Source organism: Suricata suricatta, chromosome 3 (genome assembly GCF_006229205.1).
Source record: "Suricata suricatta isolate VVHF042 chromosome 3, meerkat_22Aug2017_6uvM2_HiC, whole genome shotgun sequence".
NCBI classification, from domain to species: Eukaryota; Metazoa; Chordata; class Mammalia; order Carnivora; family Herpestidae; genus Suricata; species Suricata suricatta.
This window is the reverse complement of record NC_043702.1, coordinates 124,939,639-124,953,568: the sequence shown is the minus strand read 5'-3', so window position 1 is coordinate 124,953,568 and position 13,930 is coordinate 124,939,639. Positions and strand designations below refer to the sequence as shown.

At 39.7% G+C, this 13,930-nt stretch overlaps 1 protein-coding gene across 16 annotated transcripts in view; it reads right to left on the bottom strand.

Annotated features, from left to right (window-relative positions):
- Window positions 1–13,930, bottom strand: part of RABGAP1L (RAB GTPase activating protein 1 like) — a 719,423-nt gene that overhangs the window by 25,626 nt on the left and 679,867 nt on the right. For 14 of the 16 annotated variants that reach the window (XM_029935097.1, XM_029935100.1, XM_029935099.1 and 11 more), the window contains one exon: window positions 7,368–7,460. In XM_029935097.1, coding sequence (XP_029790957.1) covers window positions 7,368–7,460 — 93 coding nt within the window. Of the gene's footprint in view, window positions 1–295; window positions 4,084–6,882; window positions 7,179–7,367; window positions 7,461–13,930 lie in introns of those variants that run through there. The other 2 variants (XM_029935101.1, XM_029935114.1) reach the window with 2 other exon arrangements.

The following is a 13,930-nucleotide window of genomic DNA, read 5'->3' as shown; positions in this document are numbered from 1 at the left end:
GCAACACCACAGGCAGAGCGCTGCCCTCCCCGCTCCGAGAGGCCTGCAGGCAACGCTGCTTACGGAGCCCAGAGCACTCACACTGCGCGATTCGGAACGTCCTCCATCTCACACACCTGATGCCACCCGAACAAAAGGACAGCACTCCTTAGTGCCCTCTCCCTCCCTGGCATGGGAGCTGAACAGCTGGGAAAGTTTGCTTAGTAACTTCTGGGAGGAGGATACTGCATTTTTCAGACAGACAGACGCCGGTATCACAGACACACACATATTAAAAAAAAAAAACAAAACTTACCTCCTCAAAAGTCATAGACCAACTACCGTTTTCAATCATAGGTACAAAGACAATTGAAAAAAAAAAAACAGAATATCCAATGAAACTGCACACCTACTGATACATTTACGAGATGGCAATAAAAAAAGCAGACACTTGTCAATGCTGTTTTGATATTTTTGTTTTTCTTTACAGGGACATTTACTCCAAGTTCTCTCTAGGACTGCAAACATTCGCTGGAAGAAAACGTACTTGAGGCAGCCAGTGGGCAAGTCTCAACTCAGGAAGGCAGATACACGTTAAGCTCCTCCCTCCCCACGCTGCCGTCTGTAGTTCAGTGCTGATGGAAACGCTGTCCGCGGAACTATTAGCGACTCCGGTGGGAGTTGTTTAGACTGTTATTAAAGCTGGTGGGAGGAACTTCCTTCTATGACAAGGTCAGAAGCCTTGCAAAACAGTTCATCTTCGGGCAACAGAATGACATCCCCGGGGAGGGGAGCGCTTCTAGCTCTCTTCTGCGTCTTGGGGGCTGGGTGGTGGGTGAGGCAGTGGGAGGGATGGGGAACGTCACTTATTCCATGAGAAACCAGAGAACTGTGAACTGGCATTCAGAAGAAAATAAACTAAGCCTTACAGGAAAAAATGACGGGGAAAGAGGCAGCTTCATAAACTCCAGCTCAGTATTTTGGGTGTGTCGTCTGCTTCTATAATGAATTCTTGGCACATGTTTTTAGAGACATTTAAGGGTCAGGCGGAAATGTTTTCCTAAAAGATCCAGTACAGTTTTATTAGCAACAACACACTCAACTCTCACATATTTTCCTTTGGGTAATTCTTTCAAGAGTTGATAATTATCATCATCAGATTTCAGCAAACAGTTTTTTGACATTCAAAGACAAATGCCTACAGATGAAATGTTTAAATGCCTACGTTGTCTGCAGATGAAGATTTGAGAGAGAAAATCTGGATATTTGAAATCATTTTATGCTCTTCCTTTACCCAACATATCCAATTTTATCTTTCTGGTAGAAATTTTTTAAAATTTAAATGTCAAACTAAAAACAAAATCTTGTCAGTAATAACTAACTGGCAGTTGGCAAACCAGACTGCAGTTCTCCGAGCATTTAAAAAACAGTCTTAGATTATACTCTAGCACAGGGGTCAATGAACTTTTCATATTAAGGGCCAGACACTAAGCATTGTAGGATTTGCAGGCCACACAGTCTTTGTTAAGACTACTCCAACTCTGCCACTGTCATGCAACAGCAGTCCTAGGCCATGATTAATCAACAATGGGTGTGGCTGTGTTCCAGTAAAACTTTATTTACAAAAACAGGCAGTGGGCCAACTTGTCCCACAGGCCATCGTATGCAGATCCCTGTTCTAGCATACAAATCAAATTTAAAAAAAGCAAACAGGTTATCGAGAATATCAAAACATGTTAGTGTAACACCATCTTCTCAGTACTACTACTTTAACAGGAAGCAAAACTCACTAAAAATTGAATATTTGGAGAATTAATTGTGAAGATCATCAATAAGCACACATAGAAATTCTTAATATGCATAACATTTTTACTTCCCTCAAGTATAACTCAATCAGCAAAGAGGCATCATCAGAAAGCACCTTTTCCTTCTTAGCCAATTTGTTCTAGAATCCTCAGTAGGACTTAGGCTCGCAATTTCCACCTTCTTACGACAATGAGCTCATCGGATTATCCACTCAAAAAGAGTAGTAGCCTTCTGAATTTTATCACAAAGTTATCTATCTGTCACAGGCAGATAGAAACCATGATCTTGACTATTACAATTCATTAAAAGCACATTGTTTCATAATCAAAATATTTCCAAAAGCCAATGACAGTATCTTTAAGGAGGAAAACTAAAAAATAAAATCTGTTTATTTTCATTGGTAGAAAAACACTTTTTAAAGATGGATTCACTTAGCTTGACTTCCTGGGTAGGCAAGGCCCAACACAGCAAGACAAAGGAATGCCATCTTACCCCACCAGGGTAAACTTCTTTCACTTGACAAGTTAAAAACAAAAGTGAGAACTTGTCTGTTATTTCATTAGCTATGGAAGGGTGGCAAATAATACAAGTACGCTTAAGCTTTACGCAACATTTTTGTATTGTTTTTGTCAAGTATAATTAGATGGCTTCATTTTAAATTACATGCAGGGACAACTGATCTACAAAAACTAGTATGTGCAAGAGAACCTTCTTCTTCTTAGAGGAATTATTTTCTTCCTGTTTCAGTTACACTTTGATAAGAGAATTACTATTTCTAACCTCATAAAAGAAATGAAACATTCTAAATTTAATTATACTAAACATGGCTAAGATACTTCAATTAGAAATGACATATAATACTCTGTGTCCCAACTCAAGAGAGTTTGAACATTCCTGATTCTTTCTAGGAATTGCTCATCTTGAACAGGTGATAATGTAATCATTATGCTTTGGGAGACTCGCTGAATTTAATTAATTAGCTGTGCTTTTTAAAGCTTAACCCACATTTGTGTAGGTAGTTCTTTAATTAAACAAGACAAGCATCACATCTTCCAGAGGTAGATGAAGGCTGAAGTTCTCTTCTCTAAAAGGTGCTGTCCATAGATTACAAAATTAGTAAACTAACATTCCCTAAACGGAAACAATTCATCTCCTTAAAACAGAAATTAGTATTATAAATCCTGGAGTCACTAACTACTTATTAGGGGCTTGGCTACTAAATTTTAAAATATACTAAAGCAGCTATACATATTTGTTTGTCTTCTGGGGACTTGTATGAAAATGAAAATGTAGGTGATGCGTTTCTATGGACAAGCCTTCAGTCTGAATTTCACTTCATTTGAAATAAATTAATTTACAAACCAGAGCAGACAAATACTACCACACAAATTTGGCCGGGTCCTCTTAAGAAGGGCAATAAAAGAGGCTTAGAATAAATGCTCTATATTCTTCTTCCAATAAAGTTTCTTTTCTGTGCCTTGGACTTTAGTCATGAAGGTAAGCAGGGAGAGGACACCAAATACCGGAGGAAGTCATTATACAGCTGAGTTTCCAATGCAAACTGAAGCCAACAACAGGTAGCCCACTGTGTAGACATATTTATATGTTTATGTCAGGGTTCATATATATATTTACATACGAAAAATGAATGTTCCACCCACTTTCCCCTATAAATATGAGTACATATATGACTTATAGTCATTAATTAGCTCCAAATGTGACAGGAAGGTCTCTGTCCCCCAAGTATGGTTTCTGTATAGGCACTTCTGGTGTGACTTGGGATTTATGAAAAGAAGATGGTGGGCTGGATGCCAATCCTCTTGAAACATTTTACTTAGGGACTTTTTTTTGAGATATAATTCACATGCAAAAATTCATATTTTTAAAATGTACAATTCAGTGGTTTTAGGATATTCACAAAGCTGTACGACCATCACCTCTACCTAATTCCAGAACATTTTTGTGTTTAGGGTTCTAAAATTTAAACTTGTACCAACAAAATTCATCTCTCTTTGTGTTTGAGATTTAAGTGTTAGAGTCAGGTGTGTTTGGTGACATACCTTTAACATGTAGATATCTGCATATGACATAAAAATAGATGCACAACACGTATTTGGATGCAGCCAGAATGTGACTGCTGAGGGCTACCTCTGCATTGCTGAGGCTTTAATCCTGTCTCTGGCTTCCATGCAAGAGCCTTTTTGTTTGCAAGGGAAACAGCATCAAGCTGAAAAATCTCTCAGAATCTGCTACTGTATGCATGACATTTCTGGTCTTTAAAAAGAATAGAAACAGGGGCGCCTGGGTGGCTCAGTTGGTTGAGCGTCTGACTTCATTCAGTTCAGGTCACGATCTCACAGTTTGTGGGTTTGGGCCCCACGTCAGGCTCTGTGCTGACAGCTCAGAGACTGGAGCCTGTCTTCGGATTCTGCGTCTCCCTCTCTCTCTGCCCCTCCCCTGCGGTGCTCTGTCTCTCTCAAAAATAAATAACAATAAAATAAATAAATAATTAAATTGACAGGACTTTCCTAACTCCCTTGTCACAGAGTGAGCTAGGGGTAGACGTGGCATTTTAAGCAGTATTGATCTTACTGGGTACCTACCTGATAGGTACAAGGTCTAACTTAATGTCCATAAACTATACTCCTAAGTTCTTCTTTTTTTTTTTTTTATTATTCCTAAGTTATTCTTAAGAATTTATACAATACTAGGTTCCCAGTCCAAGATCTATGAATATATAAAGTCCTCATGCTGGGGAGATAGATCTTGACAGGATTAAAGTTAGAAGATGCTAAATGGTATTTCCTAGAACACTTTTCTACTTTCAGGTAATTATAATTAGCTTCTTTTTTTAAATTTTTTAATTTTAATTAAAATTTTTTTTTAATGTTTTATTTATTTTTGAGAGAGAGAGAGACAGCACGAGCAGGGGAGGTCAGAGAGAGAGGAAGATACAGAATCCGAAGACAGGCTCCAGGCTCTGAGCTATCAGCACAGAGCTTGACATGGGGCTCAAACCTGCGAACTGTGAGATCATGACCCGAGCTAAAGTCTGACGCTCAACCGACTGAGCCACCCAGGCGCCCCAACTTCTTTCTTTTTTTAAATATTTTTTTAATAACTTTTTTAAATGTTTATTTATTTGTGAGAGACAGAGAAAAATAGAGCATGAGTGAGTGAGGGGCAGAGAGAGAGAGGGAGACACAGAATCTGAAGCAGGCTCAAGGCTCTGAGTTGTCAGCACAGAGCCCGACATGGAACTTGAACTCACAGACCACGAGATCATGACCTGAGCCCAAGTCATATGCTTAAATGACTGAGCCACCCAGGGGCCCCTATAATTAGCTTCTTAACTGCCTATCTAAAAGACCAAATCTGTTAATGATTAGAAACTATGTTGTCGACTGTCACCTTGCAAATGTAGTTATAATTTGAGGACTATAACTTTACCAAGTATATCGTCAATATAAATGTTTAGACATTATTAAAGGGGGATAGAAGTATTAGTTAGATGTGTTGATAAGCTATTACAATAATACGAAACAAATAGCTATAGAGGGTATCTGCTGAGTGTGAATAGAAGAGGCCATAACACTCAAAGTTAAAAGTAGTATCTGTTTTCAAAACAAAAACAGAAAGTTTAATTTCACTTTGGTCCCTCAGTAAAACTGGCACTCATTGACAGTCTTCATGTGTGGTAAGTACTTTTTAAACATAATACGCCCAGTACTTCTTGTACATATCTATTCTGACACAAAAAGGATTAAAGAAGCAAAACCAAGTTCAGCCCCAGAGGAATTTTAAATATATAACTTTAGTCTTTCATTTTCCTCTCTTCTATTTTAAAGCATTTTCCCCAAATTTTATTTGATGGAAACTAAGAAAATTAGAAGAATACAATCAGTAGGAGGGATTTGTTTTGGATCCTGAAGAATATTTTAAAATTACTGCTTCCAGACTTTCTAAAGCAGCATGCTCCATGAGCTAGGTGAAAACTGGTTTTATCGAGGGGTGATGGTGGTGGTGGTGGAAATTAGGTGCAAACTTTATTCTGTGAGCACCTTAAGGGTTAACAGTTATCTACCAAAGCAGTATGGGGGATCTTATCACTTCCATGGCCAGTTTGAGAAACAAGGAGAGAAACACACTGACGTCAGATTATGAGTTAGCTACTACTTGGGAGAAATGTGAAGAAGGTAAGCAGGGGACTGGCAGAACAGACCCACATAAGGGTGGATATTACTCTAGTAATACCTGGGTAATTGGAGGCAGTTGGCTTAGTAAGGCTAGTAACAACCATTTATTGAACACCAACTATGTGCTAGGTCTTGACACACAACATCCCTCATCTTTACAAGTCATACAAGGAAATGCCTAAGCCACGTTTTACAGAGGAGGAAGTTCACTAACTAGCCCAAGCTGCTAAGTAAGAGGATAGGTACCGAAACCTCTAATATGGATTCCAACTCCTATGCTGAGTTTTGTTTTTTTTGAAAGCGAGGATTTGATCTCAGGTCTGACTACAAAATCCACATACTCCTGTGGCCACGCCCCTCTCCAAGCCTCCCATGCTGTTCAGTTCAGCAACAGGCACAAGATGTTCTGTGACTACAGCCACCCATGTGTCTCTGACCACATAAAGGCAACTAGAGTTAGAGGCAGACGTCATCCTGCGGTGGATGATATAATTAATGGTGTGACCCCAGTACTTTTTTTGGTAGGGTATTTTGGCATTGGTGGTGCTCAGTGTGAAAATACAATATTCTCTAATCCTCGTGTACTGACATGAAGAGGAAGGGCGCCATGAAGCCTCTGTAGGAATCTGAGGAATTAAAACATGGTCAAGAGACAATAATATTTAAGTTGGAAAAACTAGGTTCAAAATGAGCGTTTCCCCACCACTGCATCATGGGAATTGTGTTGCTAATTACCACTGAAGAGATCTATCTCTGTGAATGGTCTAATTAAAAAAATAAAAAGTCACTACAGTTAACTAAGATATTAAATTGAAATCCCTTTGATTCTGAAGCTGCATACTATAGTGAAATGTCACTGTTTCTCATAAATTTGTGGAAATAAATGTTGCAACAAACACCATTACTGTGTTCCATAACCTTTGTGGGTTTTATTTTTCCTTCCAAATGAGTTTGTATTTTTAACATTTGCTACAGACAGAGGAAAGTCTGAAACCTTCTTGTGCGAGTCTTGGAAGAGTTCACCTTCTATAAGTCTTTGTGGATGTGAGCATGCACAGCTAAAACAGTACTTTGCCATTTTCCTTTTTTGAAAGTAGTTGAGAGCAACTTTCTCTCTTTCTCTTTCCCTCTCTCTCAGCTTCTTATGAAGACTCCCAGTATAAATGCAACAGGTGGAGTTACCTACAAATATACAAACTGAAAGAAAAGAAATATTATGGTGGGCTACTCAAGGGTGTCCTGAAATGAAAACACACTTGGACATTTATCATGGTCAGAGAGCATCTAAGTCAAGCAAGGAGCCGAGGACACTGAACGGGCCAAACTACCGCTACGTTAGGGTGCAGAAGGCACTTCGCTCTGCTGGGTGACCCGCGTCTCCCGTACCTTGTATCTATCCATTGGATCTTCCTGCTGCAGCTGACTCTCTCGCATTGTCTGATATTCTTTCTCATATTTCTTCAGTTTCTTGGTTGGTACCTACAGGGATTATAGAAAAAGCACATTAGACAAGGGGAAGATTCCTTAGGAAAACATTTTCTGATGTGTTTCCCACATAAGTCTCTGGCATTCTAATGGAGCACACCCAACTCAAAATAGAGGGGCAAGAAGTCTAGATTCTAGAGCAAGAATCTGCAAACTTTCTGTAAAGGTCCAGATAGTATATTTTTGGTCTGCTGGGCCTCATAGTCTAGGTCACAGCTGCTCCACTCTGTTGTTAACTGCACAAAAAGCTGCCATAAGTAACATGTAAGTCAGAGTGGCTATGTTCCAACAACACTTTATTTACAAACAAGGGCTATAGTCTGTCCACTTCTGTTCTGCAATATTGTTATATTCTAACTTTTCTTGAAAACGTATTTAACCGTGCTATTAACCCGAAATACTTTTAAGTAAAATTCATTCATTGCCTTCTACCAGGCTGAAAATGAAAATTAACTTATAAAAATAAAACACTGAGCAACAAAAACACATTTAAATAGTCAATATACCATCCCAGCAAGAAAGAAGATTCTAAAGTTTGTCACTGAAAACTCCCAAGAAATAACAGAATTATTGTGCTGTATGAGATAACAGAAAATCATCTAAACGACTCATCTATTTCTTGCTAAAATTGTGTCATCTTTAAAAGACAGTAGTCTACTGTTTACTGGAATTTTCAAATTCTAAAAATAAACAAATAAACATAACATAATAAAGGTCACAGAATTTGGCACTAGATGGACTAAGGACTGAATGCGTACTATTTTTATTTTTTATTAGCTATGAAACCTCTTGGCAAATAGGTATTTAACCTCTCTGAGCCTGAATTTAGTTATCTGTAATATGGCAGGCAAACAAATTCTTCCTTTCAAATGTCTGTCAGAGGAATTAAACGCTGTAACACAGGCAAAGTATCTAAAATATTGAGGGGTTCCTGGATACTTTTCTAATCATTTTTTAAAAGTAGTCAATAAAATTAATGTATTATAATTTCTTATGTTCCATATAACAGTAAGTCTACTTTTAGGCTTTCCTTGGACAATCAAAATTTTAGAATTCCTTTCAACATCAAATCTTTATTCAATGTTCAAGTCTTTTTTATTTATTAAAAATTTTTTTAATGTTTTATTTATTTTTGAGAGAGAGAGAGAGAGAGAGAGAGAGAGAGAGAGAGAGACAGCATGAGCAGGGGAGGTCAGAGAGAGAGGGAGATACAGAATCCTAAGCAGGCTCCAGGCTCCGAGCAGTCAGCACAGAGCCCGGCATGGGGCTCGAACCCACAAACCATGAGATCATGACCTGAGCCAAAGTCGGACGCTCAACCGACTGAGCTACCCAGGCGCTCCACAATGTTTAAATCTCAAAAAGTGACTTGAGATGAAAAAAAGTTAACCTAATTTTATAAAGATAAAAATGTGTTATTTTGCTAGATTCTTGGGGACTTGAAGGCAAGGGTATGCGTTGCTGTTCCTCAGAAACCATCGTGATGCCCACCTAAGTCACTGTCACAAAAACTGTGTCACGATTCCTACCTAAGACATTGGCCCATATGACACTCTCTCAACAGATGGTTTCTTGTTGAGTTCAAAATATGGTATTTAGGGGCACCTGGGTGGCCCAGTCAGCTGTGAGTTCGGCTTCGGCCCAGGTCATGATCTCACGGTTGGTGGGTTCAGGCTCTGTGCTGACAGCTGGCTCAGAAGCCAGCCTGTCTTCAGATTCTGTGTCTCCCTCTCTCTCTCTGACCCTCCCCTGCTCACACACACACTCTCTCTTCTCAAAAATAAACTAAAAAAAATTTTAACAAATATGGTATTTAGAAAACATGTAATAAGTGTGTGAGAATCTACCAGAGAATTTGTTAATTACAAAGCAAAGACGTCATGTGTCATGCCCCTCTTATTCTACTTCTTCTGTTCCATCTGGGAGCACGCTGAAATACTGGAACTACCTGCTGCTTACAACTGGGAAGCTGCGCAAACTCAGTCCAAACTTGGGACAGTGGGTTATCCTTCAACAGCCGCACGATGACAATATGCACCTGGCTAATGGAGGAGTGTCTCCCCAGTCAAGAAAAATGCAAGGACACTTTTCAGGGTGTCACTGAATTGCAAAACCGCTGCTGAATAGTGTCATGATTTTGTCTTACTATATCTCCAGAGACCTTCAACAGTCCACTGTGACCAATCAGAGTGCCAAAGACAGGGACACTAGAAAAACAGACATGGTTGTGCGCCAACAAAACAGCAGCAGCAACATTATTTTTTTTTGGACTCGAACAGGGAGCGTCCATTTTCTCTAGTTTTCTTTCCCCTGTATGTATTCATCATACACTCTGAAACCCAGAACCAGCCTCTTAAAATGAAGCGGTGAATCTCCAGCACTGGTAGGCCTGGAGTCAAGGTGAACGGGAAGAAGGTCTCAGAGCTTCAGGGAAGGACAGGTGTTTCCAGCAGCCCCAGAGCAGGCTCAAGGGGAGGCGTGAGTTCTGAGAGGAGGCTGCTTCCTCCTGCAGCCATTTACCCACAAGCTCGGAAGTATTTCCGGATTTCTGACACTGAACAGCAGTCCTGTGCAGAAGTGTTGGGTCCACTCACCAACGGCTGGATTACACCTTGCAAGCGTGCGTCTAAGAAACTTTCTCCTAAAACCATCTTACTTAAATTCAAAGTGCTACAGAATTTTTTTATTCATGTAAAAAAAGTATCCTTTTAAAAGTCTACCTTGCTAATTATGTTAAGGGGTTCATTTCAATGTGAATTTTAAAAAAAATGCATTAAACACCCTCAATAAGCTCATCCTTGTCCATCTGGCTGAGATTCTAGGATGTTTGGCTTCATCTTGTTCAGGGAAACAGAGCAGGTTCCCAGAACAATATGTTGCTAGGAAACCTTCCAAGCTTATTTATCTTGTGCTGTGGGGTGATATTGTGTGTCCACCTGTGATTGGCACAAAATGAAAGGTGGGAGGGGGGAGGAGGAAGGTGAGCTGATATGAAACTGTTACTTATGAGATAATCAAAGAACACAGACTATCACAGTTTTGTAAAACTGCATTTCAGGACCAAAATGATTTTATTTTAGGGAATGCAATATTGAGCTTGAAGTTTTTCTTAGCAGAGAAAGGACTAAATACCTCTTTAGTATGTTGTTTTAATTAAAAGAACAAAGTCATCAAGAATTACTAGAAGTGAAACAACTTATTATCTCAAGAGTAGTATAGGTATCTCCTTAAGTTAAATGTCTTTAATATGTGTGCCCTTGAAGAATCATCAATCCTTTTTAAAAATATATTTTTTAAAGTTTATTTATTTATTTTGAGAGAAAGAGAAAAAGCAAGTGAGAGAGGGAGACAGAGAGAGAATCCCAAGTAGGCTCTGCACTGTCAGCGTAGAGTCCAATGCAGAACTTGAACCTATAAACCGTGAGATCATGACTTGGGCCAAAGTTGGATGCTTAACTGATTGAGCCACCCAGGCACTTGGAATCACCAATCCTTTTATATGTCTACCTAATTTGGGAGATTTCTTCCACCAACTGTCCATCTTCTACCTAATACTCCCTATTTGACTAACTTCAGGAAATGTCATAAAAGAATCCACAATTGTTTGACATGTGCAACGGATAACAAGCATGCACCAGTTTGAAGTAGTATTTATTAAAAACAAACAGCCCCCAAACAGAAAAACTCTGGCAAGACAATTTGTCACAAGTATGACAGCGATCACTGAAATGATCAGCCAAGGGGCACCTGGGTGGCTCAGTTGGTTAAGCATCCAACTTCGGCTCAGGTCATGATCCCATAGCTTGTGGGTTCAAGCCCTGCATCAGGCTCTGTGCTGACAGCTCGGAGCCTGGAGCCTGCTTCAGATTCTGTGTCTCCCTCTCTCTCTGCTTCCTTCCCTGGTCATGTTCTGTCTCTCTCTCCTTCAAAAATAAATATTAAAAAAAAAAAATCAGCCAAGGCCTGACATTTTGGACTTAACTAAATTTGGGGAAATAAGCATTTAAAAGAGAACCTGTGTTTTAATCTTTTGAATAGCACATGATATTTAGATATATTTCATGGTATATCTGACATTTAAATTTATAACATAGCCATTTACATAGAATTAGAAATTCGGAGCTGGGAGGACCTTTGGAGATTGTCTGGCCAGCACAATCCCCACCTTCAGGCTGAGGAAAGTGAACCCATGTGGCTGAGAAGCCTGGACTGGGCTGGCTGGTTGGGGTGGAGCAATATGGAATCTTCTCAGTGGGTCTACCGTCTCTCTGGCCTGTAGTCTCTTCTGAGACTTGACTATCAGGGGAAGTGTATTCACTACTTTTGCCACGTCCAAGCACATTTTCTACTATGTTTTCCTTAAATCAACTAATTTCCTTACATAAATTTATTTTACCAGGAAAGTATGTGGGAAGCACGAGCCAATACAGACAACTGTGATAGACAAAAAATGGACTCGCAAAGAAGTCTGCATCGTGACCCCCCAGAACCTAGGAATATGCTACCTTACACAGCAAAATGGATTTTGTAGATTGGAAGACGTAGATTTTGTAGGATCTTGAGTTGCAGAAATTATCTTGGGCTTTCTGGATGGACCCAAAGGAATGATACAAAGTCATTAAAAGAGCTGAATTTTTCCAGACTTGAGTCAGAAGAGATAGGACTATTGCAGAACAGCCAAAGAAATTCAATATTGTTGGCTTTGAAGATGAAGAGGTTCTTGAGTGAAGGAATGTGGGACTCTAGAAGCCTCTAGAAGTTGGAAAAGGCAAGGAGAGCCTTCAGAAAGAAATGCAACCCCTTTGAAACCTTGATCTTAGCCCAGTGAGACCCATGTCAGACTCCTAACCTACAGAACGGGAAAATCATAAATTTATGCTCTTTAAAGCCTCTAAATTAAGTAACAGTAGAACACTAATACAACATATTATAAATCATAATCGCTATCAACTTAGCTACCAAAGGTTTACAAACAAAACTCAGTTGAAAGTCTTTATTTACACTTTTGCTGAAAGCGAGATAAAAACTTCCCTGCCCCCTTCATTTTATAACCAATTGCAAATTATATCAACATAAAACAAACCATATACTGTGAGCCCTTGTGTTACAAATATCAGAATAGCAGTAAGCAAAAGATAAAGACAACTCCACCCCAGAACAATGTGTAGATTCATTCAGTCCCTTCCTGCCTTCTCTCTCTCACCACTGATGGCACCTAGTTGTACCATTTCTTTTTTTTTAATATACTTTTTTAGTGTTTTATTTATTTTTGAGAGACAGAGAGAGACAGCGCGAGCAGGGGAGGGTCAGAGAGAGGGAGACACAGAATCTGAAGCAGTCTCCAGGCTCTGAGCTAGCTGTCAGCACAGAGCCTGACGCGGGGTTCGAACCCATGAACCGTGAAATCATAACCTGAGCCGAAGCTGGCCACTCAACTGACTGAGCCACCAGGAGCCCCTAGTTGTGCCATTTCTTAAGCCTTAGTTTTTGACAAGGATCTGTACAATGCCTGCTGATATCTTCTATGACATTTTATCATATTCCATTTCTAAAATGCCTGTTTCTAGACCTTCTAAAATGTCATTTTCGACCTTCTAACATGATTTCATGAACAGCAGTTTGAAGGACATACACTAAATCAAGGGGGCTTTTTCATCTATTCCCCTGACAATCGCACTAAATCACTGGGGAGGCTTTATTAACTCCTGTCCTGGTCACCAATGCAGTCACCTGCCACTTACTGATGAAAATGGGCCCTATTTGGCTGCTGTCAGGAAATATATAGAAAAGAGTTTTATGAACTTAAGGGAAAGAAGGTGGTGGTGGAGTGGTGAGGAGTGCTCCATGGTGACCTTCGATATCCGGGAAGAAGAAAGCACAACAGTTACTAATTTGCTTTATTCTTTCTCTCAGTGTTCATCATGCCGGCCTCAGTTTGAGGTGTAGGAGAGGAAGACTAAAGAAGAGTATGCTCAACTTTCTTTTCCCATGCTCTCCCTCTCCTTTTCATCTAAAGCATATGTATTTTTTTGAAACGATGCTCAGCGTCACTCATCATCAGGGAAATTCAAATCAAAACCACACAGAGATACCACCTCACACTGGTCAGAGACCTTAAAATGAACAAATCAACAGACTATAGATGCTGGCAAGGATGTGGAGAGATGAGCACCCTCCTACACTGTTGGTGGGAATGTAAACTGGTACAGCTGCTCTGGAAAACAGTGTGGAGGTTCCTCAAAAAACTATCCGTAGAACTCCCCTATGACCCAGCAATAGCACTGCTAGGGATTTACCCAGGGGATACAGAAGTGCTGATGCACAGGGGCACATGTATCCCAATGTTCATAGCGGCACTTTCTACAATAGCCAAATCATGGAAAGAGCCTAAATGTCCATCAACTGATGAGTGGATCAAGAAGATGTGGTTTATATATACAATAGAGTACCACATGGCAATGACA